The following is a 26178-nucleotide window of genomic DNA, read 5'->3' as shown; positions in this document are numbered from 1 at the left end:
GAAAATTATCAGGAGCGTCTCAACATTTTCGCGACGCACATGCAGGTAATTTAACAGGCATGAAAGTCAATGCCATTGAAAAAATTCAACTACCTAGAAGGGGTGGAAATTTGAAAGATATCCTCTTTCAGAGAGAAATAAAATGGATGTTTTTAATGGGCACAAGATTTCCGAAAGGTTTAAATAAAAGAAATGAATTGATGTTTGCATATTAATCTGGCTAAAAAAATACTTTGTATATATATAAGTGTTATAAGCATTATATGGAGTGATATAACTCAAGGGGTTAATGTTTTTGTAATTGTCTTGCTCTCTCCTTGCATTTGATCACATGTTTGGGTTCAGCCCTTTTTAAACAGTTCTGTGACTAGATGGTTTAGAGACTGAATAAGAACTGGATGTTCGAAACGCGTCCAAAGAACAAAATGCCTGGAGTTTTGTGCTGGTGAAATCCTTTAACCAATTTCAATGCACATGGACTGGCTCTCCAAACCTCTTCTCCGTGCACAGCCCAGGATCACTGGCTTCCATCACACAGGTGAGCTGGGCAAAAAACCTCTTTCTAGTCCTGGATGGAGTATGCTGAGCTTTGTAGTTCTGCAGCTGCTGTCTGTCTGTATGGAGAAGAGCAGACAGCAGCTGCAGAACTACAAGGCTCAGCATACTCCATCCAGGACTGCATTTTAATTGAGATTTTTTAAAATAAAAAATCCCCAATAAACCAGCGCTGTTAAGAGGTTTTTTTATTAATATTTTATACTTTTTATTGCTATCCTCGTTTTAGACACAAATTTATTCAAAACAATTCACACAATAGAACAAGGAAAAAGAAAGAAGAATAAACCACATATGGTAGAAATAAAAATAAAAGTAAAAATAAAGAATAAGTAATTGATAGTGCAGCAAACAGATACCAGGTGTCTGGTTGCAGTACCCCGGCCGGTAGTAGAGCAATTATTAAATCTAGTACAGAATATTAAATGATGCTTCAAGGCATATGATATTTAATGCCAATTGAAAGTATCACTGCAATATGATTTTTCAGATACCTGGAGAGTTTTTTCAATCCATAAGCAAAAAGGTTTTTAATAGAGGCTTAAATTATAAGCAGCAATTTCAGCGTTCCAAGTGCCTTTAAATGAATTTGAAGAAACTGCACTTCAGGATTGTAGTGAAGATGAGGTGCCCCAGCTCATCAAGTGTTCCAATAGGAGTTTACCTGCAGTCAAGTTCAGGCAGAAATTTCAGCGTTCCAAGTGCCTTTAAATGAATTTGAAGAAACTGCACTTCAGGGTTGTAGTGAGGATGAGGTGCCCCAGCTCATCAAGTGTTCCAATAGGAGTTTACCTGCAGTCACGTTCAGGCAGCAATTTCAGCGTTCCAAGTGCCTTTAAATGAATTTGAAGAAACTGCACTTCAGGATTGTAGTGAGGATGAGGTAAACTCCTATTGGAACACTTGATGAGCTGGGGCACCTCATCTTCACTACAATCCTGAAGTGCAGTTTCTTCAAATTCATTTAAAGGCACTTGGAATGCTGAAATTGCTGCTTATAATTTAAGCCTCTATTAAAAACCTTTTTGCTTATGGATTGAAAAAAACTCTCCAGGTATCTGAAAAATCATATTGCAGTGATAGTTTCAATTGGCATTAAATATCATGTGCCTTGAAGCATCACTTAATATACTATACTAGATTTAATAATTGCTCTACTACCGGCCGGGGTACCGCAACCAGACACCTGGTATCTGTTTGCTGCACTATCAATTACTTATTCTTTATTTTTACTTTTATTTTTATTTCTACCATATGTGGTTTATTCTTCTTTCTTTTTCCTTGCTCTATTGTGTGAATTGTTTTGAATAAATTTGTGTCTAAAACAAGGATAGCAATAAAAAGTATAAAATATTAATAAAAAAAACCTCTTATCAGCGCTGGTTTATTGGGGATTTTTTATTTTAAAAAATCTCAATTAAAATTAATTTCTGATTCCAGGCAAATTAAAGGTTTTTTTTTGCCTACAAACCTAGCTGCGGATTTAATTTTTATTGGGGTCAAGCGCTAACAATTGTCTGTAGACTACTTGGTATATTCATCCAGGACTGTATGCAGAAGTTTTTTGCCCACCAAAAAAATGACGTGGGCTTTGCCATATTTTTGTATGCTAGCCAGGTACAGCAGGCAGCCACGGGCTGCCTCCAACCCCCAGTTGCCTATTTGTACCCGGCTGGGAACCAAAAATATAGGGAAGCCCGTTTTTTTTTAATTATTTCACTTATTTCATGAAATAATTAAAAAACAAATGACGTGGGCTTCGCCCCATTTTTGTGTCCAGCCAGGTACAACTAGGCAGCTGGGGATTGGAATCCGCAGCACAGGTTAGCCCGAGGTTTCTGGGCGCCTCTGCTACGAATTGCAGTCCGCAGCCGCCCCAGAAAATGGCGCTCTCATAGAAGCGCCATCATCTGGCGCTGTATCCAACTCTTCCAACAGCCCTGGAGCTTGTTGGGTAATCATGAGTTAATACTGGCTTTGTTTTACTAGCCAGTATTAAGCCAGAGATTCTTAATGTCAGGCCCGTTTGACCCGGCCATTAAGAATCTCCAATAAAGGGTTAAAAATAAACACCACACAGAGAAAAAATACTTTAATAGAAATAAATACACAGACACATTAGAGACTCCATCTTTATTACCCCCTGTCAGCCCTCCACGATCCATGGTCTTCTGTCTTTCTCGTTCAACAAATGCAGCTCTGCTCTATCACTGCTGCATGGGGGAAGACGCTGTTGCTCCCCGTGCAGCTTCACGGGAAGCAGCGTGCAGCCTTCACTCCGTGAGTGATCAGTGCTGCTGGCTGTCAGCGGTAACGCTGACAAACACGTTACCATAGCAACGGTGCTCCCGGAGCCGCGGTTAGCGGTGACGTCACCGCTAACTGCGTTGCTATGGCAACGGTGATCTCCGTTAATGACCGGCTGTGTCAGCCGGTCCCTAACGGAACGGGGAGTTGACCGTGTGCTAGAGCATGTCGCCGGTACACGGCGATACACAAATGTGCACCGTGTACCGGAGAGATGCACTCGCAGGTCCTACATGACGCGTCATAGTCATGTGACCAGTCTGTAGCCAATGAGATAATAGCCACGGGACTGGTCACATGGCTATTTTGACGTCACGATAGGTCCTGCATCACTGCTGGCAGTGCTGGTCACCGGGAGGATTCAGCGATCATCGGATGGAATAGCGGCAGGAGACAGAGTGCAGGAGGGATCGCGGGGACCGGTAAGTGTTATGGCAATGTTTATTAACTGTTTGTGTACATTTATCATGCATTTTTATGTGTTTGTGATTGCCTCCCATTATATCCTATAGGTTCGAGTTTGGTTCATCGAACGTTCGACGAAACAAACTTGAACGGGACCTCCGTTCGACGAACCGAACACGAGACGAACCACGACCAGTTCGCTCATCTCTAATTGTGATATAATTGATTAACTTGCATAACTATCTACAACACCTAGATCTTGAAAGGATATATTCTTCTATTTCCCATGCAATTTTCTCACAGTTAACACCAAAAGTTTTAAAGTCATCTGAAAACAGAAATGTGACAGAAGGTTAGCAACATAATAATACACGGCACCTTTTCCTATTGTATGCTCAATAAGAAATAGCTGAAATATTGCCTACAAATGATGAAAACACCACGATAATGATGATGATGATAATGATGATGATGATATAGACATATTAAGTAATGCACTATAGGTTACATTTGCTCAGAGAACGGAAGGCTTCTTCTATGTTGTTCACACTGCAAATCTTCCTTTCAGGTAATTATAAATTTATAAAGCTGTGAATGTTACATTCTTAGTCCAGAAATGTGCCTGAGTCGCCACAAAAAATAGCTACAGTGCCTTTCGAAAGTATTTGTCTCCCTTGAATTTTTCAACCTTTTCCCATATTTCAGACTTCAAACATAAAGATAACAATTTTAATGTTATGGTGAAGAATCAACAAGTGGGACACAATTGTGAGTTGAACGAAATTTATTGCTAATTTAAAAAAAAATAAATAAAAAATAAATAGCTGAAAAGTTGGGCGTGCAATATTATTCATCCCCTTTACTTTCAGTGCAGCAAACTCACTCCAGAAGTTCATTGAGGATCTCTGAATGATCCAATGTTGTCCTAAATGATTGATGATGATAGATATAAGCCACCTGTGTGTAATCAAGTCTCTGTATAAATGCACCTGCTCTGTGATAGTGTCAGTGTTCTGATTAAAGCACAGAGAGCATCATGAAGACCAAGGAACACAACAGGCAGGTCTGTGATACTGTTGTGGAGAAGTTTAAAGCTGGATTTGGTTACAAAAAGATTTCCAAAACTTTAAATATCCCAAGGAGCACTGTGCAAGCGATCACATTGAAATGGAAAGAGTATCATACCACTGCAAATCTACCAAGACCTGGCCATCCATCCAAACTTTCATCTCAAACAAGGACTTCTCCTGATCAGAGGACTGATCAGAGATGCAGCCAAGAGGCCCATGATCACTCTGGATTAGCTGCAGAAATCTACAGCTGAGGTGGGAGAGTCTGTCCGTAGGAAAACAATCAGTCGTACACTGCAGAAAGCTGGCCCTTATGGAAGGAGAATGCCATCTCTTAAAGATATCCATAAAAAGTGTCATTTAAAGTTTTCCACAAGCCACCTGGGAGACACACAAAATATGTTGAAGAAGGTGCTTTGGTCAGATGAAACCAAAATAGAACTTTTTGGGCACAATGCCAAATTATATGTTTGGCGTAAAAGCAACACAGCTCATCACCCTGAACACACCATCCCCACTGTCAACATGGTGGTGGCAGCATCATGGTTTGGGCCTGCTATTCTTCAGCAGGGACAGGGAAGATGGTTAAAATTGATGGAAAGATCGATGGAGCCAAATACAGGACCATTCTTGAAGAAAACCTGTTGGAGTCTGCAAAAGACCTGAGACTGGGACGGAGATTTGTCTTCCAACAGGACAATGATCCCAAACATAAAGCAAAATCTACAATGGATTGGTTCACGAATAAATGTATCCAGGTGTTAGAATGGCCAAGTCAAAGTCCAGACCTGAATCCAATCGAGAATCTGTGGAAAGAAGCTAAAAACTGCTGTTCACAAATACTCTCCATCCAACCTCACTCAGCTCGAGATTTTTGCAAAGGAAGAATGGGCTAGAATTTCAGTTTCTCGATGTGCAAAACTGATAGACACATACCCCAAGCGACTTGCAGCTGTAATCACAGCAAAAGGTGGCACTACAAAGTATTAACTTAAAGGGGATGAATAATATTGCACGCCCCACTTTTCAGTTATTTATTTTTTCCAAAAGTTTAAAATAAGCAATACATTTCGTTCTACTTCACAATTGTGTCCCACTTGTTGTTGATTCTTCACCATAACATTAAAATTTTTATCTTTATGTTTGAAGCCTGAAATATGGGAAAAGGTTGAAAAATTCAAGGGAGCCAAATACTTTTTCAAGGTACTGTACATGTGTATTCACCACATACAAACAATTGCCTACACTCCCTTACTGGGGCTGTTCACTTGAGCTGATAACAAAGCTTGTGTGTGCCTTAGATGGAGAAAGGGGAGGAGCTTAGGTGTGAGGTAAATTCAGAGAGCAGAAGTTGGTGTCAGCATGTGAGAGGAGTGAAACATGGAGAGGGTGGTGTCCTGAAGTACCTGTTGAAGCCTCTGGAGGGGCCAGCTACAAATTGGCACGGTATCAGTCCCTAGGCCACCTGGACTTTCAAGGTCAGTGGCAAACTGAGATATTGCTATTAGCCTTTTCACAAGGAGCAGTGAAATTGGCAGCAAGCTCAGCGACGTGATTGAGTCTGGAAAGTTCTAGAAGAAACAGTGAGTTTTCCCTCAGGATTCAAGTTGCCTGCTCTCTGGAAGGGATTAAAGATCCAGAATTTTCTTGTCTTGAAAATCCCAAGATTTTAAGACACCTATTCTCAGGTAGTGAAGTAGCAGCAGGAGGAATACACTACCACTACACAGCAGAGAAGCGAAACTCTCATTAGGGCAGGAAGAACCACCATCATTGTGAATGCTGTGAGAAATGTTTTGGAATGTTCTGCAGATCGCCAATAAAAGGTAAAAGCTCCCTGCCCTGTCTATGGCTGAATTATTCTCTGCTGCACCATCCTTACCTCAACATCCCCAGGAACTATCCCTAGTTGGGAGGGTGGGGGGGCGAGGGGACAAGCATCCAGCACTGTGTATAGCTGGGTTTACACACTGCAACATCTCAAACGACATCGCTGTAACGTCACCGGTTTTGTGACGCAATAGCGATGTTGTTTGCAATGTTGCAGTGTGTGAAACTTATCAGCGACCCGGCCCCTGCTGTGAAGTTGTAATCGTTACAAATCGTTCAGGACCATTCCTAGGTCCTTTGTTTCCCGCTGTGCAGCATGAAGTTTCAGTGTGTGAAGACTTTGCATAGACTTTGTTAGCAACTTCCCTTTCAAAAGGCTGCTTATCAACGTCCCCAACAACCAGCTAGGTCGCTCTGCAGGTCCGGATCGCTGTTGAGTTGTTGGCCAGGTTTGCCTGTTTGACAGCTCACCAGCGACTTAGCAGAGACTTAGGGAGGTTGCTGTTACGTCACAAAACCGGTGACGTTACAGCGATGTCCTTTGCGATGTTGCAGTGTGTAAACCCAGCTTATCACTACCTAACTCCTGGGGACCTTCAGCAGTTCCCTGCCATATCAAAGCCGAACATCGTAACTGGAGTCACAAATTCTTTGTTTATTTATTTTATTTTTCTCTTCCCCTTTTTAATATCATTTTTAACCCCCATTTCAAAATCCTGTTGCATGCAGCCAGTACAGCCACATCGCCACTTGGACCCACCACCATGACATGAGAGGTCTAACATGGGTGGCACATCTGCAACCTATCTATCATGTTTCCCAGAATATAAGATACTGTCTTATATTATTTTTGCCCCCAAAAATGCGCTAGTCCTATTTTTGGGATCGGGCTTATTCTCGGGGAAACACTGTTGGGGATAAGTTTACAACCCTTTCCCAGGAGAATCATATTTACCAGACCCTGGATGTCTGCGTTGCTCCCAGGTCCTCCTGTGATCTTTGGCGGGCTCTCCCAGCAGGTATACTCCAGGCAGTTCTTCCCTGTTTCTGACTGATACCCACATACATCAGATGGCACATACACACTCACATCAGATCGCATACACAATCACATATCAGATTGCACACACATGCACCACATCTGGCGATACCGATTGATTCTGGATGGCAAGGGAACCTCGAACACAGTGCAGTGGAGCGCGAGGACCTACAGTGGAACGCATCGATGAGTTCCACTGCAGCTCCTCTATGCGTTTCACCGTAGGTCCTCGCGCTCCACTGCACTGTGCCCAAGGTTCCCTCGCTGCCTGGAAGCAATCGGTATCACCGGATATGGTGTGTATGTGCGATATGATATGTGATTGTGTGTGCGATCTGATGGCGGGCTTTGCACGTTGCGACATCGCAAGTCAATGCTGCGATGTCGCACGCGATAGTCCCCGCCCCCGTCGCAGGTACGATATCGTGTGATAGCTGGCGTAGCGAAAATTATCGCTACGCCAGCTTCACATGCACTCACCTGCCCTGCGACCGTCGCTCTGGCCGGCGACCCACCTCCTTCCTAAGGGGGCGGGTCGTGCGGCGTCATAGTGACGTCACACGGCAGGCGGCCAATATCGGCGGAGGGGCGGAGATGAGCGGGATGTAAACATCCCGCTCACCTCCGTCCTTCCGCATAGCCGAAAGTGACGCCGGATGTGCGTCACTTTCGATTTGACCCCACCGACATCGCATGTGCGATCAGTGTGGATGTGCAATCTGATGTGTGTGTGTGGCGCCCCTGAGGCTCAGTTGCCACAGAGCATTGCATTTCATCTAAAGTGCAATGTTTGGACTCGGGTGATGAAGGAGTTAATTACTGGTATTATTTGTTTCACTACACAAAACATCTAGCTATGAGTCACTACTTACACAGGGCAGCTAGACAGTCTGGGGAATTTCAGGTTACCTGGGCAACAGCCACTATGAGTCATCCCAAGGGTAGGGGCACTGAGTGAGGGACTGAAACACACAACCAGCTCCTAGTCAGAAAAGTCTCAGACACTGAACAACACGGTCGCAGGAGAAAGTGCTGCTTGAGACCTTCTTCTGCTAGAACCGGCCAGACTGGAAGAGGGTGAGAGGCAGCCGATGGAGATAGTGAGACAGAGGAGAGAACATGGTAGCTGGAGGTCGAGTCTAACCGTTCCTACAGTGCCAGCGCTGACAGGGCGCAGAAGCCCTAGAGCAGATTATACTCTATGTTGTTTGCCCGAATCTGCAGGGGAAGGGGATTTCAAGTCCCATCGCCCACCACCCATTTTTCCGGAACACAGTGACACATAGGATCCGGGGTCGGGATTGCAGCCAGGCCCCACGGTGAGGATCAACGCCACCTGCATACGGGACGGGACACTTAGCAGAGACACTGGGGTCCCCAAGCCACTTCAAGCCATGGGGATCCACAACCAAGTGCAAGGAAAGGAGGTCTCACACTCCACAGACACCGGTGATTGCTTCTGATTTACCCGGGACCGGCTGAGGCCCATCGCAACAGAGAGCAGCACCTCCAGGGTATCTTAAGAACTGTGAATAAAGAGAACTTTGAACCGCAGCCCCCTGTGTCATCTCGGTCTTTGCCGGCGCCCTGCACGTTGGTGCTCCCATGGACTACTGCCCTCGTCATCCACCCAGGGCCTGCTCTGCCCCGGTGAGGAATTCTTTAGTGGCGGCTACTCCCTGGACACAAACCACAGGTGGCATCACGACATCCATCTTACTACTATCCCCATCATCCTCCCTCCTGTACGCCTCGGGGTCACGAAATCGGGCCAGGCCACTTTGTGACGGCGCAGAGGATTTGTATCCCTGACCCGGCGATGAGTTGGGTTAACCCCCTCGATCCCAGGGTGTTACATGTGGGTGTGCTTTTCACCGCATGTTCTTGATGCATACCACTGCAGGTCCTTTAGTTCGGCGTCTGCTGAGCATGATTGCAAGATCTGTCTTTTTTCTCTCTTTTGGGGGTGTTAGCTTTCTATAATGAAGTATCTTGCAGTATTCTATAATTTTTTTAGCTACATGGACACTTCATTATTGAACCGCGACCAGGGCTTATTTTCAGGGTAGAGCTTTTATTTAAGCCTTATGCTGAAAATGCTGAAAATTCCTACTAGGGCTTATTTTCAGGAGGAGGCTTATTTTCGGGGAAACACGATACTATCTACTAAATATAAGGGTTGCTTTCCAATATTGTTTAGTTGGTTGTTGAATGTATTAATTTATTACCTCAATAAACAAAGTTTTGTCGGAACATTGCACTTAAGCTGACCAGAGCATTATCCTTGTATTGGGACACCCGAAGAGATTGGCTTGGTTTTGCATTTCTTCTTATCTTATGCTTTGTGCATACTTGTAATGGTTGACTTTTCAAAACTACAAGCAGTGTACTAGTCAATAAGACAAATGTAAAAAGCCAAATTCTTGAACCTTACCATCAGTCTTTAGAGCAGATGCTATCATGTCTACACACTTGTCTCTCACAGAATCACCTGTCAGATAACAGGGTGATAGAAGAGCAGATGAAGTAGGACTACTACAAGTGGGAGAGCATGCCAATGGAGCACTGGGTATAGAAAAATACAAAAGTTTTACTGCAATGAGAATACATACAAAGGTGAATAAACATTTGTTTCTTTAAAGTTCTTATCACCTCTCTTCTTTAGTGTTTGTAGAAGGTTTGTTGGATTCATTGCGACTTGATGAAGTTGGTGAAGACATAGAGTGTCTTCTGCAAAGATGAGAATGTAAGATATGCCAAGATTAATAATAAAGATGATCCTTAAACAGTACCTGTCACCAGGTCAAAAGTGGCATGTTTTTGCTAGTTTTATTGCCCGAGTATAATGTTTTAAAAAAAATCCACAATACAATTCCAGAGATACCATGAGTCTCTGCCTAGCGTGAAGAGGCCCATGCATTCAGCGCTCGATCGTAGTAATAAGAAGATGCACTAAGGACCAAATAGGAGACAGTGAAGAGTGGAGGGGTCGGAGGTAAGGTGAGTATAAGTATTTTTTTTAATTTTCTATATCATTGTTTATTATGTTCTGGGATCTAGAAAAAAACCCATAGCATAATAAGAAACATTCATTTCACAAAGAATAACTTTGCTGTAAATTGCATTTCCCAGGAAAATTTGTGCAATTTGGCAAAATCATATTTTGCCAGATCCGTCTATCTCTAGTTTTTACTTAGGGGTCATGGCTCAGAGGATTCTCTGGGGGGATGTCCTTGGGCTGTATCTTTAAATCATAAAATTAGAACTAAATTAAAAGGCAGATGTTAGAACAAACAAAAACCATAACAATTAGGAGGGCAGCAGAAATAAAAAACAGCAAAACTGGCCACTTTTGACCTGGTTACAAGTCTTCTTTAAAGGTGGCTTTACACGCTATGATATTGCTAAAGCGATCTCGTTGGGGTCACGGAATTTGTGACGCACATTCCGGCCGCTTTAGCGATGTCGTTGTGTGTGACACCTATGAGCGATTTTGAATCGTCGCAAAAACGTTCAAAATTGCTCATCGGTGACATCACCCCCTCTTCCCAATTATAGTTGCTGCTGCTTGGACGATGTAGTTCGTCGTTCCTGCGACAGCACACATCGCTACGTGTGACACCGCAGGAACGAGGAACCTCACCTTACCTGCGGCCGCCGCCAATAAGGAAGGAAGGAGGTGGGCGGGATGTTGCGTCCCGCTCATCTCCGCCCCTGCGCTTTGATTGGGCGGCCACTTAGTGATGTCACTGTGACGCCGAACGAACCGCGCCCTTAGAAAGGAGGTGGTTCGCCGGTCACAGCGATGTCGCTAGGCAGGTAAGTAATGTGACGGGTCCGCACGATTTTGTGCACCACGGGCAACGATTTGCCTGTGTTGCAAAAACGATGGGGGCGAGAACGCACGCTAGTGATCTCGCTAGCGAGATCGCAGCGTGTAAAGCCACCCTTACACTCTCACTAGTTAACATAATAGTTTTACCTTTCCTCTTTGTTGTTACTTGAATTTTTTGAACCAGACGATAAAGGCAGTGAGTTGTTTAAAGAGAGTCGCCTAGTGGAAATATAGAAATCAGTAGTAGCAATAGATCATTTTAAATGGTACTGAGTAATATGAACGCCTTGGCTCTGTACCGTAACAGTGTGCAACTATATACAACCTTCTAATGGTTGTGTGCCATCAAGGGGTGGATATACCATTGGTGCAACGTGTGCTGCCATGTCACCCAATGCAGAATGTGCGTATGAAATTATGGCATATGTTGATACAGCAAAATTATAGAGTCCCAGAAGTCTGAGTTTCTACAGAACTGTATTACTCCTTTGTGGCCTTACACAGACTCTTACCTTTCTAGCTTCTTAGAGATATGGGATGAAGATTGAACATCAGTTGAATGACTTCTGCAAAGATATCAATATGCCAATTAGATTAGGTAGCAGTCCAAAATTTCATTAATGAAATGCTGCATATCAGCATTACAATCAGTTTGTCATCTTAAATAACTTACTACTAGTGATAAGCGAACCTATGGATATTCGGGTTCGCTGAACCAGTATGGGAAAAAAAAAGCGAACTTGACGCCGAATAACAAACCCCATACAAGTCAATGGGGATGAGATGTTTGTGGCTGTAAAATGGCTTTAATAAGTGCTTGGGGGCTGCAAATGGAAGTTAAATGGTAGTAAGAGCAGAATAGTTATACATACTGTGTTTCCTGGTATTTCCCAGAGGATCACGCTGCAGTCAGACTCTCTTCGTTCTCCTCATCAATATTCACTGCTTCCCCTACCTACTAGATTGCTATACACGCCCACCACCCTATGTCCAAGTTTGTGATTGGTTGCAGTCAGTCTGCTATATAGTGGTGTAAAAAGAAATAAATAATTTTTAAAAAATTATGTAGGCTCTCGCCATATTTTGACAGCTAGGGCGGGTAAAACAACAGCTTCAGCTTGCAGCCCCCACCTGTGAGCTTTACTGTGGATGGATATCAAAATAGAGGGGGAAAAAAGACATAGGGTTTCCCCTATTTTTGATATCTAGCCACAGTAAAGCAGTCAAGTTGAGGCTATTAATATCGGGATGGGAGAAGCCATGGCTATTGGCCCACCCCCAGTCTAAAAATACCAGTCCGCAGCTGAAAAATTTGCAACAATGTCGGTGCTTCACAGAGCTCATCCAGATTGCCCTGGTGCAGTGGCCATCGAGGTAATATAAGGGGTTAATGCCAGCTGTGATTTGTCAGCTGCCATCAAGCCCTGGATCAGTAATGGGAAGAGGTCTATGAAACCCCCTCCATTACTAATCCTGTAAGTAAAAAGAAATAAAACACACACAGAAAACAAATCCTTTATTTAAAATCAAATGCACACACACCTTCTTTCACCCATAATCAAACCCCAAAATACCCTTGCAGATCATACTTAATCTATACAAAGTCCTATGATGATCCTGGGTCTGCTACATACTGAAGTTGCAGCGCATGGGCACATTAGAAAACGTGACCACCTGCTGCAGCTTCAGGGAGACACTGACTGAGTCGAATCTGTGAGTGATGATGTTACTCAGTTTACCTTTGGTCACAGCTGGAGGTTCCCAAGGTAACACCTTCCCTCAGGTGAACTCATTGAGTTCAATGAGACCTGCATCTCCTGGCAAAAAAACGCAAGGTTTTTTCCCAAGAGACACAGATTTGGTGCTGGAATTTATATACCAAATTCCTGCACCTAATCTGCATCTTGTGGCAAAAACAGCAACATCTAAACTCAATACGGTTTTGATGTGACATTGATGCATTTTTTTTGCCAGGAGATGCAGATTTTGTGCAGAAAGTTGGTGTTTAAATTCCAGCACCAACTCTACATCTCCTAGCAGAAAATCGCACAAAAAATTGGTTTTGATACCGATTCGGTGCAGTTTTCTGCCAGGAGGTTTATATCTGGTGCAACTGCATCAAAAAAGCATCAAAACCACATTTTTTGTGCGATTTTCTGCCAGAAGATACAGATTTGGTGGAGGAATTTGGTGTGTAAATTTCAGCACCAAATCAGCATCTCTTGGCAAAAAAAACATGGTTTTCTGCCAGGAAATGCACTGTCTACCTGAAGCCACAGCGGGTTGTCACATTCTCTAATGTGTCCGCTTGCTGCGACTTCAGTATGTAGTAAAGCTGGGATTGTCATGGGACTTGGTATGGATTACGTCGGATCTGCAAGGGTGTTTTTGGGATTAATAAAGGGGTGAAAGAGGGTGTGTGTCATTTATTTTAAATAAAGGATTTATCCAGTGTTTGTGTTTTATTTCTTTTCTCTTACAGGATCAGTAATGTGGGGGTCTCATAGACCCGTTCCCATTACTGATCCAGGGCTTGATGGCAGCTGACAAATTACAGCTGTAATTAACCCCCACACCAGGGCAATCGGGATGAGCACTGGCAATGTTGCGTCTAATAAATGCAAAAACTCTGGGCTGCTGCAGGCTGCTATTTTTAGGCTGGGGAGAGCACAATAACCATGGACCTCTCCAGCCTAAGAATACTAGCTCCCAGCTGTCTATTTTATCTTGGCTGGATATTAAAATTGGGGGGAGACCGCATGCCATTTTTTTTAAATTATTTTTTAAAATTATTTAAAAAAGCCGCATGAGGTCCCTCATATTTTGATTCATACCCAAGGTATCACGCACAGCTGGGGGCTGCAGTCTGTAACTGTTTGCTTTATCTGTGTTGGGTATCTATATATGGAGCACGCTACATAATTTTTTAATTAATTTATATATTTTTACACTTTACTTAGCAGACAAACAGCCTCTGTGGGGGCAACCAATCAGAGATGCCAGTAGTCTGCCAATCACAGATGTTGTGACAGACAGTCAGGGGGAGCAGTGAATATGCATCAGGTTTAATGAGCGGTCCCGGAAGTAGTGTTATAGCCTCGCTGCAGAGACTGGTAAGTACAGTATATGCTGTATTAATCATTTTGCTTCATTTTTTTTCTAATAGTGATTTAATTGGCCAATCACAGCCTTGGCAATACTTGGTATGGCTGTGATGGCTCCAGAAGAGTCCACAGCCTAAAAGCCTGCTAACTAGCTGCTCTGCAGCATTTCAACAAGCGTTATTCGAGTGACAAACCCAAACAGGAAGCGAACATATATTCAAAAGTCTGTGTTCGGTGCTCAGCACCGAACACCTTGGTACGGACAGCAAACCTTGCAGTTTGGATTTGCTCAACCCTACTTATTACTAATAAATACATATTGAAAATAAACCATTGCGACATGTATTGTAATAAATGATGCTCTTTAGATCCTAGATTAATATCTATCTCTGGTCCTTATATGATTTTTATATATTTATATATATATTATATATATATATATACACACAGTACGGATAAAAAGTTTGGACACACCTTCTTATTCAAAGAGTTTTCTTTATTTTCATGACTCTTAAAATTGCAGATTCACATTCAACGCATCAAAACTATGAATTACACATGTGGAATGAAATACTTAGCAAAAAAGTGTGAAACAACTGAAAATATGTCTTATATTCTAGGTTCTTCAAAGTAGCCACCTTTTGCTTTGATTATTGCTTTGCACACTCTTGGCATTCCAAAGGTCAAAGGTCTTGAAGGAGTTCCCAGAGATGCTTAGCACTTGTTGGCCTTTTTGCCTACACTCTGCGGTCCAGCTCACAACAAACCATCTCGATTGGGTTCAGGTCTGGTGACTGTGGAGGCCAGGTCATCTGGCGTAGCACCCCATCACTCTACTTTTTAGTCAAATAGCTCTTACACAGCCTGGAGGTGTGTTTGAGGTCATTGTCCTGTTGAAAAATAAATGATGGTCCAACTAAATGCAAACCGGATGGAATATCATGCCGCTGCAAGATGCTGTGGTAGCCATGTTGGTTCAGTATGCCTTCAATTTTGAATAAATCCCCAACAGTGTCACCAGCAAAGCACCCCCACACCATCACACCTCCTCCTCCATGCTTCACGGTGGGAACCAGGCATGTAGAGTCCATCTGGTCACCTTTTCTGCATTGCACTGCATGGTGGTTGGATCCATAGATCTCAAATTTGGACTCATCAGACCAAAGCACAGACTTCCACTGGTCTAATGTCCATTCCTTGTGTTCTTTAGCCCAAACAAGTCTCTTCTGCTTGTTGCCTGTCCTTAGCAGTGGTTTCCTTGCAGCTATTTTACCATGAAGGTCTGCTGCACAAAGTCTCCTCTTAACTGTTGTTCTAGAGATGTGTCTGCTGCTAGAACTCTGTGTGGCATTGACCTGGTCTCTAATCTGAGCTGCTGTTAACCTGCGATTTCTGAGGCTGGTGACTCAGATAAACATATCCTCCGCAGCAGAGGTGACTCTTGGTCTTCATTTCCTGGGTCGGTCCTCATGTGAGCCAGTTTCTTTGAAGCGTTTGTTGGTTTTTGCCACTGCACTTGGGGACACTTTCAAAGTTTTCCCAATTTTTCGGTCTGACTTTCTTAAAGTAATGATGGCCACTCGTTTTTCTTTACTTAGCTGCTTTTTTCTTGCCATAATACAAATTCTAACAGTCTATTCAGTAGGACTATCAGCTGTGTATCCACCAGACTTCTGACTTCAGACACAACTGATGGTCCCAACCACATTTATACGGCAAGAAATCCCACTTATTAAACCTGACAGGGCACACATGTGAAGTGACAACTATTTCCGGTGACTACCTTTTGAAGCTCATCAAGAGAATGCCAAGAGTGTGCAAAGCAGTAATGAAAGCAAAAGGTAGCTCCTTTGAAGAACCTAGAATATGGGGGGCGTGACCGGATGCTGAACTGAATGGACGTCTGAGACTTGTGCTCCCTGACCACCAACCTTAAAAGCGGCTCAAAGCAAGGCAATCAGACCGGAGGAGGCTGTAAATCACAGATAAGTGCAGCTGAAGTGCAGGGGAACAGATCGTTATAGACATGGTGCGGGGGAGGAAGAAGGGGCAGAAGCCAGGCAAAGTTTCTGTTTTTGAAGCTGCCGGTAATACAATCCAAGATGGCCACCGTTGTTTGCCTCATGGAGGACATAGCAGCACTGATAATAGTGATGGTGCACATCACCAGGACTGAGGAGCGGGTCACAGCGTGAGTCTCACACTGTTAATGGAGCCCCTTTATCATTAAACACACAGTGTTATCAGTCAGCCCTGCAGTCTCTGACCTTCTCTCCTGCTGGAGGTGTTAGCAGCCCTGGGCCTGCAGAATACCAGCCACCAAGCACAGCCCTGGTTAACCCTTCATGCTCCCCTAATAAAAGCTACAACTCAGCCCCTGTCACTGAGGATATACTGAGATCTGTAATGTCAGAGCTGAAGCAAGCCATCCACGCAGAAATAACCTCAGTCGTTACTATGCTTAATAAAGAAATCACGCAGATTGGTGACAGAACCTCACATATAGAGGGGAAACTGGAGGAGTACACCACAGCGCACAACCAGCTAGTAGATGTGCATAATGAGGCGGACGATGAGATTACAGCCCTAAAACTGAAAATCGCGGATCTTGAAGACCGATCCAGACGAAATAACTTACGTTTCAGAGGGATTCCTAAGAACGTGCCCGCGGATGCACTGACAGAGTTCTTAACGGACTTTTTTACAGCACTAGTGCCGTCAGCAGAGCAGAGGGATCTACTGATTGATAGGGTGCACCGGATCCCCAAACCCAAATCCGCTCCCAGCTCCGCACCACGGGACGTGATCGCCAGACTGCACTTCTATCATTTTAAAGAGGCAGTAACCAAGGCGGCGGCAGCAAACAAGCAAGAACATCCAGAAAGATTCCAGAATATCCTGGTGTTCACCGACCTGTCTGCGGACACTCTGAATAGAAGGCGGGAATTCTCATCCGCAACCAAGATCCTGCGGGACAATAACATCACCTACAAATGGGGATACCCGGTAAAGCTCATCGTGATGAAAAATGGAGTCACACACGTCCTCGTGTCCCCCAGAGAGGCTATGACCCTGCTCCAAGACTGGTCCCTGACATCTGTGGACGAAGATACCAGCTCCCTGCTAAAGAAGAGACCCCCGATGCTGAACAAGGAATGGTCCTGAACAGGGACACCTTCATGCATTCTCTATTTTGATGCCACTTTCCTTTTTGATGCCATTCTTTGCTTTGATTGGCAGGTTGGAGGTGCACGAGAATAACGTTTAGTTTTTCTCTCATTTTATTCTCATTCCCCACTGATACTGGATAGGGACAAATATCCAGTTGGTTCACGTAGAACCGGACTCTGAATTGTAACCTGTTGTAATTACTATTTGCACCCTAACCCTTTGCTTCCCTTACCATTACCTTGTACTTGGTGACATATTGATTTCTGTTTTTCTTCTTTTATTACTATATCTGATGGAATTTAAAATTTCAACTATTAATGTGAAAGGTTTGAACAGCCCCTTTAAGAGATCATTATTGTGGAAAGAGGCCCAGACGCTTAAAGCGGACATACAGTTAGGTCCAGAAATATTTGGACAGTGACACAAGTTTTGTTATTTTAGCTGTTTACAAAAACATGTTCAGAAATACAATTATATATATAATATGGGCTGAAAGTGCACACTCCCAGCTGCAATATGAGAGTTTTCACATCCAAATCGGAGAAAGGGTTTAGGAATCATAGCTCTGTAATGCATAGCCTCCTCTTTTTAAAGGGACCAAAAGTAATTGGACAAGGGACTCTAAGGGCTGCAATTAACTCTGAAGGTGTCTCCCTCGTTAACCTGTAATCAATTAAGTAGTTAAAAGGTCTGGGGTTGATTACAGGTGTGTGGTTTTGCATTTGGAAGCTGTTGCTGTGACCAGACAACATGCGGTCTAAGGAACTCTTAATTGAGGTGAAGCAGAACATCCTGAGGCTGAAAAAAAAGAAAAAATCCATCAGAGAGATAGCAGACATGCTTGGAGTAGCAAAATCAACAGTCGGGTACATTCTGAGAAAAAAGGAATTGACTGGTGAGCTTGGGAACTCAAAAAGGCCTGGGCATCCACGGATGACAACAGTGGTGGATGATCGCCACATACTTTCTTTGGTGAAGAAGAACCCGTTCACAACATCAACTGAAGTCCAGAACACTCTCAGTGAAGTAGGTGTATTTGTCTCTAAGTCAACAGTAAAGAGAAGACTCCATGAAAGTAAATGCAAAGGGTTCACATCTAGATGCAAACCATTCATCAATTCCAAAAATAGACAGGCCAGAGTTAAATTTGCTGAAAAACACCTCATGAAGCCAGCTCAGTTCTGGAATAGTATTCTATGGACAGATGAGACAAAGATCAACCTGTACCAGAATGATGGGAAGAAAAAAGTTTGGAGAAGAAAGGGAACGGCACATGATCCAAGGCACACCACATCCTCTGTAAAACATGGTGGAGGCAACGTGATGGCATGGGCATGCATGGCTTTCAATGGCACTGGGTCACTTGTGTTTATTGATGACATAACAGCAGACAAGAGTAGCCGGATGAATTCTGAAGTGTACCGGGATATACGTTCAGCCCAGATTCAGCCAAATGCCGCAAAGTTGATCGGACGGCGCTTCATAGTACAGATGGACAATGACCCCAAGCATACAGCCAAAGCTACCCAGGAGTTCATGAGTGCAAAAAAGTGGAACATTCTGCAATGGCCAAGTCAATCACCAGATCTTAACCCAATTGAGCATGCATTTCACTTGCTCAAATCCAGACTTAAGACTGAAAGACCCACAAACAAGCAAGACCTGAAGGCTGCGGCTGTAAAGGCCTGGCAAAGCATTAAGAAGGAGGAAACCCAGCGTTTGGTGATGTCCATGGGTTCCAGACTTAAGGCAGTGATTGCTTCCAAAGGATTCGCAACAAAATATTGAAAATAAAAATATTTTGTTTGGGTTTGGTTTATTTGTCCAATTACTTTTGACCTCCTAAAATGTGGAGTATTGGTAAAGAAATGTGTACAATTCCTACAATTTCTATCAGATATTTTTGTTCAAACCTTCAAATTAAACGTTACAATCTGCACTTGAATTCTGTTGTAGAGGTTTCATTTCAAATTCAATGTGGTGGCATGCAGAGCCCAACTGGCAAAAATTGAGTCACTGTCCAAATATTTCTGGACCTAACTGTATTATGTGTCCAAGAGACTCACCTAAACAGCGAGGACGCACATAGACTAAAACCCCAACATTACCCCCACATCTATGCCTCACATGCAGTGAAAAAGAAAAGAGGCATAACGATTGCGATAGAGAACACTATAGCGTTCCAGCTGATTGATAAAATCCTAGATGACGAGGGCAGATATGTGATACTTTTATGCAATATCAATAATAAGACGTACACAATCACATCTATATACGCACCCAATTCAGGACAAATCACCTTTATTAGAGAACTCATGACCAAGTTATCCAAAATAAAACAAGGATTGCTACTAATCTGCGGAGACAACAATATCGTCCCGATCCCCAATACAGACAAATCCTGGTGCTCCAAGAAAACATGCGCTGTCCCAATGCCTCCTGTCAGAAGAATGACACATGGAGGGTCCTTCACGCCTCCGAACGGGACTACACATTTTACTCACACCCACATAAAATATACTCCAGAATTGACCTAATAGTGGTGGATAAATGGCTCCTGCAAAATATACAATCGGCCCAAATAGGGAACATAACCTGGTCAGACCATGCTCCTATGTCATGCCAAATAAGAGAGACATATAATAACCCAACATATTCCCCATGGAGAATTAATAACCACTTAATATCCTCAGATAGTATCAAATCCCAAATCAAAGACCTGTTACAGGAATATTTTGATATTAATAGCACCCCAGACATGCCCCCGACCACAGTGTGGTGCGCCCACAAGGCGTACATAAGAGGACGGCTAATACAGATAGCAGCACAACACAAAAAGCTAAGAATGCGACAGATAGAGGAACTTCACAAAAGTTTAGCATCATTAGAGGATGCCCATAAAAACAGCCCCTCACCCGCTATATACAAAGACCTACAAAAGGCAAGATACGACCTATACCAAATACTCCAATATAAACACGAGCACAACATGAGGAGGAGCAAAGCCAAATATTACTGGCAGGGAAACAAGGCGAGCAAAATACTAGCCAATAAAATCAAAGCCAGACTAACAAAGCAAAGGATAGGTCATATAAAAGACGCCCAAAAGAACAAAATATACAACCCTAAAGACATCGCCAACACCTTCGCCAAATACTACTCCTCACTCTACAATCTCAAAGACGACAACCTCACCCCACAACCCAGCGCTGAACTCATTAATAACTTCCTAAATAGTATATCACTACCCAAAATCCCAGAGGACAAACTGACGGCAATAAACCAACCCATAAGCCAAATAGAAATCCAACAAGCCATCCAATCATCTAAGAATAACAAATCCCCAGGACCGGACGGGATAACTAACGAATACTTCAAGACATTTCATCAAATATTGTCCCCACACCTATTACTAGTCTTCCAGAATATATTTGAAACAGGCCAAATACGAGATGAGATGCTACAGGCGACCATAGTCCCTCTCCCCAAACCAGGTAAAACCCCCGACCAAACCAATAGCTTCAGGCCGATATCCCTACTGAATACCGACCTCAAGCTATACTCCAAAATCCTGGCAGGTCGGATCTCCGATGTAATCCCCTCCCTGGTGCACAGAGACCAGGTTGGGTTTATCAAATCCAGACAGACGCTGGATGGCACCAGACGGATGATTGATCTCATCAGTGTGGCGGGGAGAGGCCGGACGCCTTCTCTGCTCCTAGCACTGGACGCGGAGAAGGCGTTCGATCGGGTGCATTGGGGCTATCTATTTGAGGTTCTATCCAGATTCGGATTTACTGGCAGCATTTTTAATGCAATTACTTTATTATACTCTCATCCATCAGCGTCAGTTTTGTCTCTGGAATGATGTCGGACAAGTTCCCTGTCACAAATGGGACAAGACAAGGGTGTCCGCTATCGCCCCTCATATTCGCCTTGGCGATTGAACCTTTAGCGGAAAAAATCAGATCTCACCCAGTAATATCAGGAATCCAGGTGGACAGGACAGAAAACAAAATAGGTCTGTTTGCGGACGACATCATTCTAGCGATAACAAACCCCACAGAGTCATTACCGGCAGCAATGCAAATCATTGATCTGTTCTCTAGAATCTCATATTATTAACTAAACACGTCTAAATGTCAGGTATTAAACCTAACCCCATCCACAACGTACCCCAAAAAATTCCAGAACAAGTACCCCTTCAATTGGAATAACGATAGTATTGAGTATCTAGGTATCCGGCTAACACTCTCGGCAGATAAAATGTTATCTCTGAATTATGAGTCCCTGAGGAGAAAAATCCAAGCTGACATATTAAGAATGAAGAAACACGAGCTATCGTGGATGGGCAGGATAGCATCAGTGAAGATATTCATTCTCCCGCAGATATTGTATCTGTTCCGTAATCTCCCCATCATATTCCCAATGAAAATACTAAAAGAGATACAAGCCATCCTCTCCAAACATATATGGCAGGGAAAACAGCCCAGAGTCCAGGCGGACACACTCTACACCCCTATGAGTAAGGGGGGCCTGGGATACCCCTCAGTGGTCCGCTACTACAGAGCCGCATTATTCGAGCAGCTATGATTCATGTGGAACAATAATAATGACCGGCACTGGATAGCCATTGAGAAATATCTGATTGGAGCCAGCAGCGTCTCCGCCTTTTTCCATGCACACCACACTTTAATCCCTGGTAGGAATTGTAACATATCCCCAACCATAGACGCGATCCTGGAGCTATGGAAGATGTTAAGTAATAAATTAGGCCTTATACAAATCGCACTCCTTAAGGCCCCCATAGAGACACTGGAGCATTGTATCCCTGACCTAAAGCTTAAAAACTGGAAACTATGCCAAATCCCATCTATTGGGAATCTGTATGATGGGGAGGAATTAATCACCTTCTCATCATTGCGAGATAGATACAATATACCACAAAGGGACTTCTACAAATATCTGCAGATCCGACATTTCCTATATGGAAGGAAGGAGCAGATGACTGCACTGCCATCTAAGCTGTACTCTATGTTACTGAACCCCACCTCCCAGATGAAAGCATTGTCTAGAAGCTATGATTGTATGCTAGAGAACACCCTGCCCTCGCTAACCACATACCTACAAAAATTGGAAAGAGACTTAAGCGGGCTTTACACAATGCGATATCGGTCCCGATATCGCTAGTGTGGGTACCCGCCCCCATCTGTTGTGCGACACGGGCAAATCACTGCCCATGCAGCACAACATCGCCCAGACCCATCACACATACTTACCTGCCCAGCGACGTCGCTGTGACCGGCGAACCGCTTCCTTTCTAAGGGGGCGGTCCGTGCGGTGTCACAGCGACGTCACTGAGCGGCCGTCCAATAGCAGCGGAGGGGCGGAGCTGAGCGGACGTAACATCCCGCCCACCTCCTTTCTTCTGCATAGCGGCCGGGAGGCAGGTAAGGAGAGCTTCCTCGTTCCTGCAGTGTCACACGGAGCGATGTGTGCTGCCGCAGGAACGAGGAATAACCTCGTTACTGCTGCAGTAACGATATTTGAGAATGGACCCCCATGTCACCGATGAGCGATTTTGCACGTTTTTGCAACGATGCAAAATCGCTCATCGGTGTCACACGCAACGGCATCGCTAATGCGGCCGGATGTGCGTCACCAATTCCGTGACCCCAACGAGTTCGCATTAGCGATGTCATAGCATGTAAAGCCCCCTTTACACTGTACCTTAACACCGGATCAATGGTGAGCATCCTTCTTAATTATTGGAAGCCAATCTAAATGCACTAACCACATAGAAAATGCAAGGAAACTATTATATAGGTGGTATCTCACCCCCCATAGACAATCTAAGATGTCCCGCAATTCCCCGAACACGTGCTGGAGATGTGGAGTCCCCAGCGCAGACATATTACACATATGGTGGAAATGTAGTAATGTCAGACGTCTGTGGGAAGCAATATATCATTTAATATTTCAGATTTGTGGTGTAGGAATAACGCTCTCCGCACAGCAGGCGCTGCTCGCCATCGATCTGGACTCACTCCCCTACGAGATCCGCACAGTGATTGTACATATCATTGTGGCAGCAAGACTCAAAATCGCAAGTAACTGGAAAAACCCCCCAATGCCCCGCACTAACCGAAATCATCTCACTGATCAATGAGAACTGCCTATCCGAGAAGATACTCGCTTCATCCAACAATAACACAGCGCTATTCTATAAGAAATGGAACTACTGGTTATCTTTCCGATTAAATACTGTTATCAAATAAATCTACAGATGTATATATGGAGAATGTGACCCGGAAATTGATGTGATATCACCATTCACCCCATCCCCTTCTCCCCATCTCCCCCCCCTTTCTCTTGTTTATTTCCCTTTATAACAGCCATATTATTGTGATTATTGTTGATAATGTGATGACAATATGATGTATGATGTAACCACATCTGACATTAATTATTAATAAAAAGTTATGGTTTAAAAAAAAAAGAAGAACCTAGAATATAAGACATATTATCAGTAGTTTCACACTTTTTTGCTAAGTATTTCATTCAACATGTGTTAATTCATAGTTTTGATGCTTTCAATGTGAATCTACAATTTTCACAGTCATGAAAATAAAGAAAACTCTTTGAATGAGAAGGTGTGCCCAAACTTTTGGTCTGTACCATATATATATATATATATATATATATATATACTAGCTATTGAACCTGTTCTACATCTGGGTGTCGATGATTTAGCGTACGGCAGGACTCTGTGGGTGCAATCTTTTTTTATCTATCCCTCCGTTGGCTGCTTTCCTCGCCTTTACTTAAATTTGGCACCGCAGGCTCCTTCAACATCCCTATGGCTGACATGTGTCCAGTGATATACTCCCGTTATAGCGGAATTCTTCACTAAAATGGGTCTGGAGTCAGCGTGTGCATATACCGCCAACTCCGGCACCATTTTATTGAAGACACTGTGTCTGCAAACATCATCTGAAACAAACTGGTGACTGGTGATATTCACAGAGACAGTGTCTTCAATAAAATGGTGCAAAGTTGGCAGTATACGTACGCGCTGACTCCAAAACGTGCCAGCCAAACGGTTCGATCCTGGCTTGGAACAGAAGGACACATTTAGCATTATATATTGAATGAATAAATGAATGAATTAATATATGTATTGGTAGATAACAGAGAGACGCACCATGCACCCTTGTGGTCAGTGCAGTGACGTCAGCAGTGTCCTGCTGCACGGGAGTCTTGCTCTAAGACACCACTGCTGGCCTCTTTAAACACACAGCCCCATGCAACATCTACGTGCTCTCTGGTGCAGAAGCCAATCCCCTGCATCCTGCAACCCCAGCCCTCACAGCTCGTGCCCTGTTGGTCATCAGGCTACATACAGGTGCGGCTATCTTCAGGTCATTTGATGCTCGCACTCTCCTGACCTCTCTCCCCATGACACGTGTGATGTGGGAGGGCAGTTCCTTACTTCTCCCCTTCCTCACCATGATGCCAGTGTGAGCGTTCAGAGTTGATGCCTAGCGCATGCACATTAGAATGTTGACATGAACATAGCACTGCGCACTCGCCGGCTCGGCTTCGGACAGAAGGTTGCATTCAGAGTTATATAGTGATGAATAAATTATTGGTTACTCTTGATAAGGATATAGTTGTCCATACCAACCAATCAGAGCTTGGCTTTCACTTTACCTCAGCAGCGTCAATGCTGAAAGCTGCACTCTGGTTGCTATAGGCAACCAGAATGATCTTACTGGTTAGATCAAGATATAGTGCATATGCTTTGCTATAAACATGCTACTTCCTATGTGTCTATTGGAACAACACAAAAAAAACTTTTGGCCATTTTACAAAATTGTGGGTAAACAACTTTGTTTTAAGCGTGTGATGCTCATTCAAACTCACTTGTGGCAAGTAACATGAGTGGGCAATATGAAAATCACACATGAAACCAGATAAAAAGGAGAGAAGTTGCCACATTCTTTGCATTGTGTGTCTGTGTATGCCATACTAAGCATGGAGAACAGAAAGAGGATAAGAGAACTGTCTGAGGACTTAGGAAACAACATTGTTGAAATATATCATCAATCTCAAGGTTAGAAGTCTATCTTCAGATATTGTGATGTTCCTTTCTGCACAATGTGTAACATAACCAAAAGGTTTACAACCCATGGCACTGTATATAATCTCCCTTGACGTGGTGGATATGCTGCCCAATCAAGTGTGAAAGAAATTCAAGCTGTCCTACAGGCTGAGGGTGCATCAGTGTCAGTGCAAACTATCTGTCAACATTTGAATGAAATGAAACACTATGGCAGGAGACCAAAGAGGACCACACTGCTGACACAGAGACATAAAAAAATGCTAGACTGCAATTTGCCAACATGCATGTGACCTAGCCAAAATTATTCTGGGAAAGCGTCTTGTAAGACCAAGTTAGACCATTTTGGTAAAGCACATCATTCTACTGTTTACTGAAAACGGAATGAGGCCTACAAAGAAAAGAACATAGTACCTACAGTCAAATATGATGGAGGTTCAAAGATGTTTTGGGGTTGTTTGCTGCCTTGCCTGTGTGAAAATCATCATGTAATCTGAAGATTACCAAAGGATTTTCGATCGCAATGTAGTGCCTAGTGTCAGAAAGATAGATTGGCGTCCTAGGAAATGGGTTTTTAACACTCAGTCCCAGAAATTTTGAGCTCCCCCCCCTGAAGTCCCGAAAGAGGTCAAATGACCCTTAGTCAATTATATTATCAAATACAATAAACTGAATAGAACTAACTAGAAACTAAATGGCTAAACTCTATGGAAAACAACAACCTCCTGTGGTGCGACAGT

The 26178-nt window shown here is 43.5% G+C and overlaps 1 protein-coding gene across 2 annotated transcripts in view; it reads right to left on the bottom strand.

Annotated features, from left to right (window-relative positions):
• Window positions 1-26178, bottom strand: part of LOC142291424 (transcription elongation factor A protein 3-like) — a 219113-nt gene that overhangs the window by 105928 nt on the left and 87007 nt on the right. For both annotated transcript variants that reach the window (XM_075335934.1, XM_075335935.1), the window contains exons 9-13: window positions 11554-11607; window positions 11189-11260; window positions 9859-9936; window positions 9641-9771; window positions 3539-3595 (exon numbers count right to left, since the gene is read on the bottom strand). In XM_075335934.1, coding sequence (XP_075192049.1) covers window positions 3539-3595; window positions 9641-9771; window positions 9859-9936; window positions 11189-11260; window positions 11554-11607 — 392 coding nt within the window. The remainder of the gene's footprint in view (window positions 1-3538; window positions 3596-9640; window positions 9772-9858; window positions 9937-11188; window positions 11261-11553; window positions 11608-26178) is intronic.

Source organism: Anomaloglossus baeobatrachus, chromosome 2, assembly GCF_048569485.1.
Source record: "Anomaloglossus baeobatrachus isolate aAnoBae1 chromosome 2, aAnoBae1.hap1, whole genome shotgun sequence".
In the NCBI taxonomy this organism is placed as follows: domain Eukaryota; kingdom Metazoa; phylum Chordata; class Amphibia; order Anura; family Aromobatidae; genus Anomaloglossus; species Anomaloglossus baeobatrachus.
The sequence above is the reverse complement of the archived record's forward strand: the minus strand, read 5'-3'. Positions and strand labels throughout refer to the sequence as shown.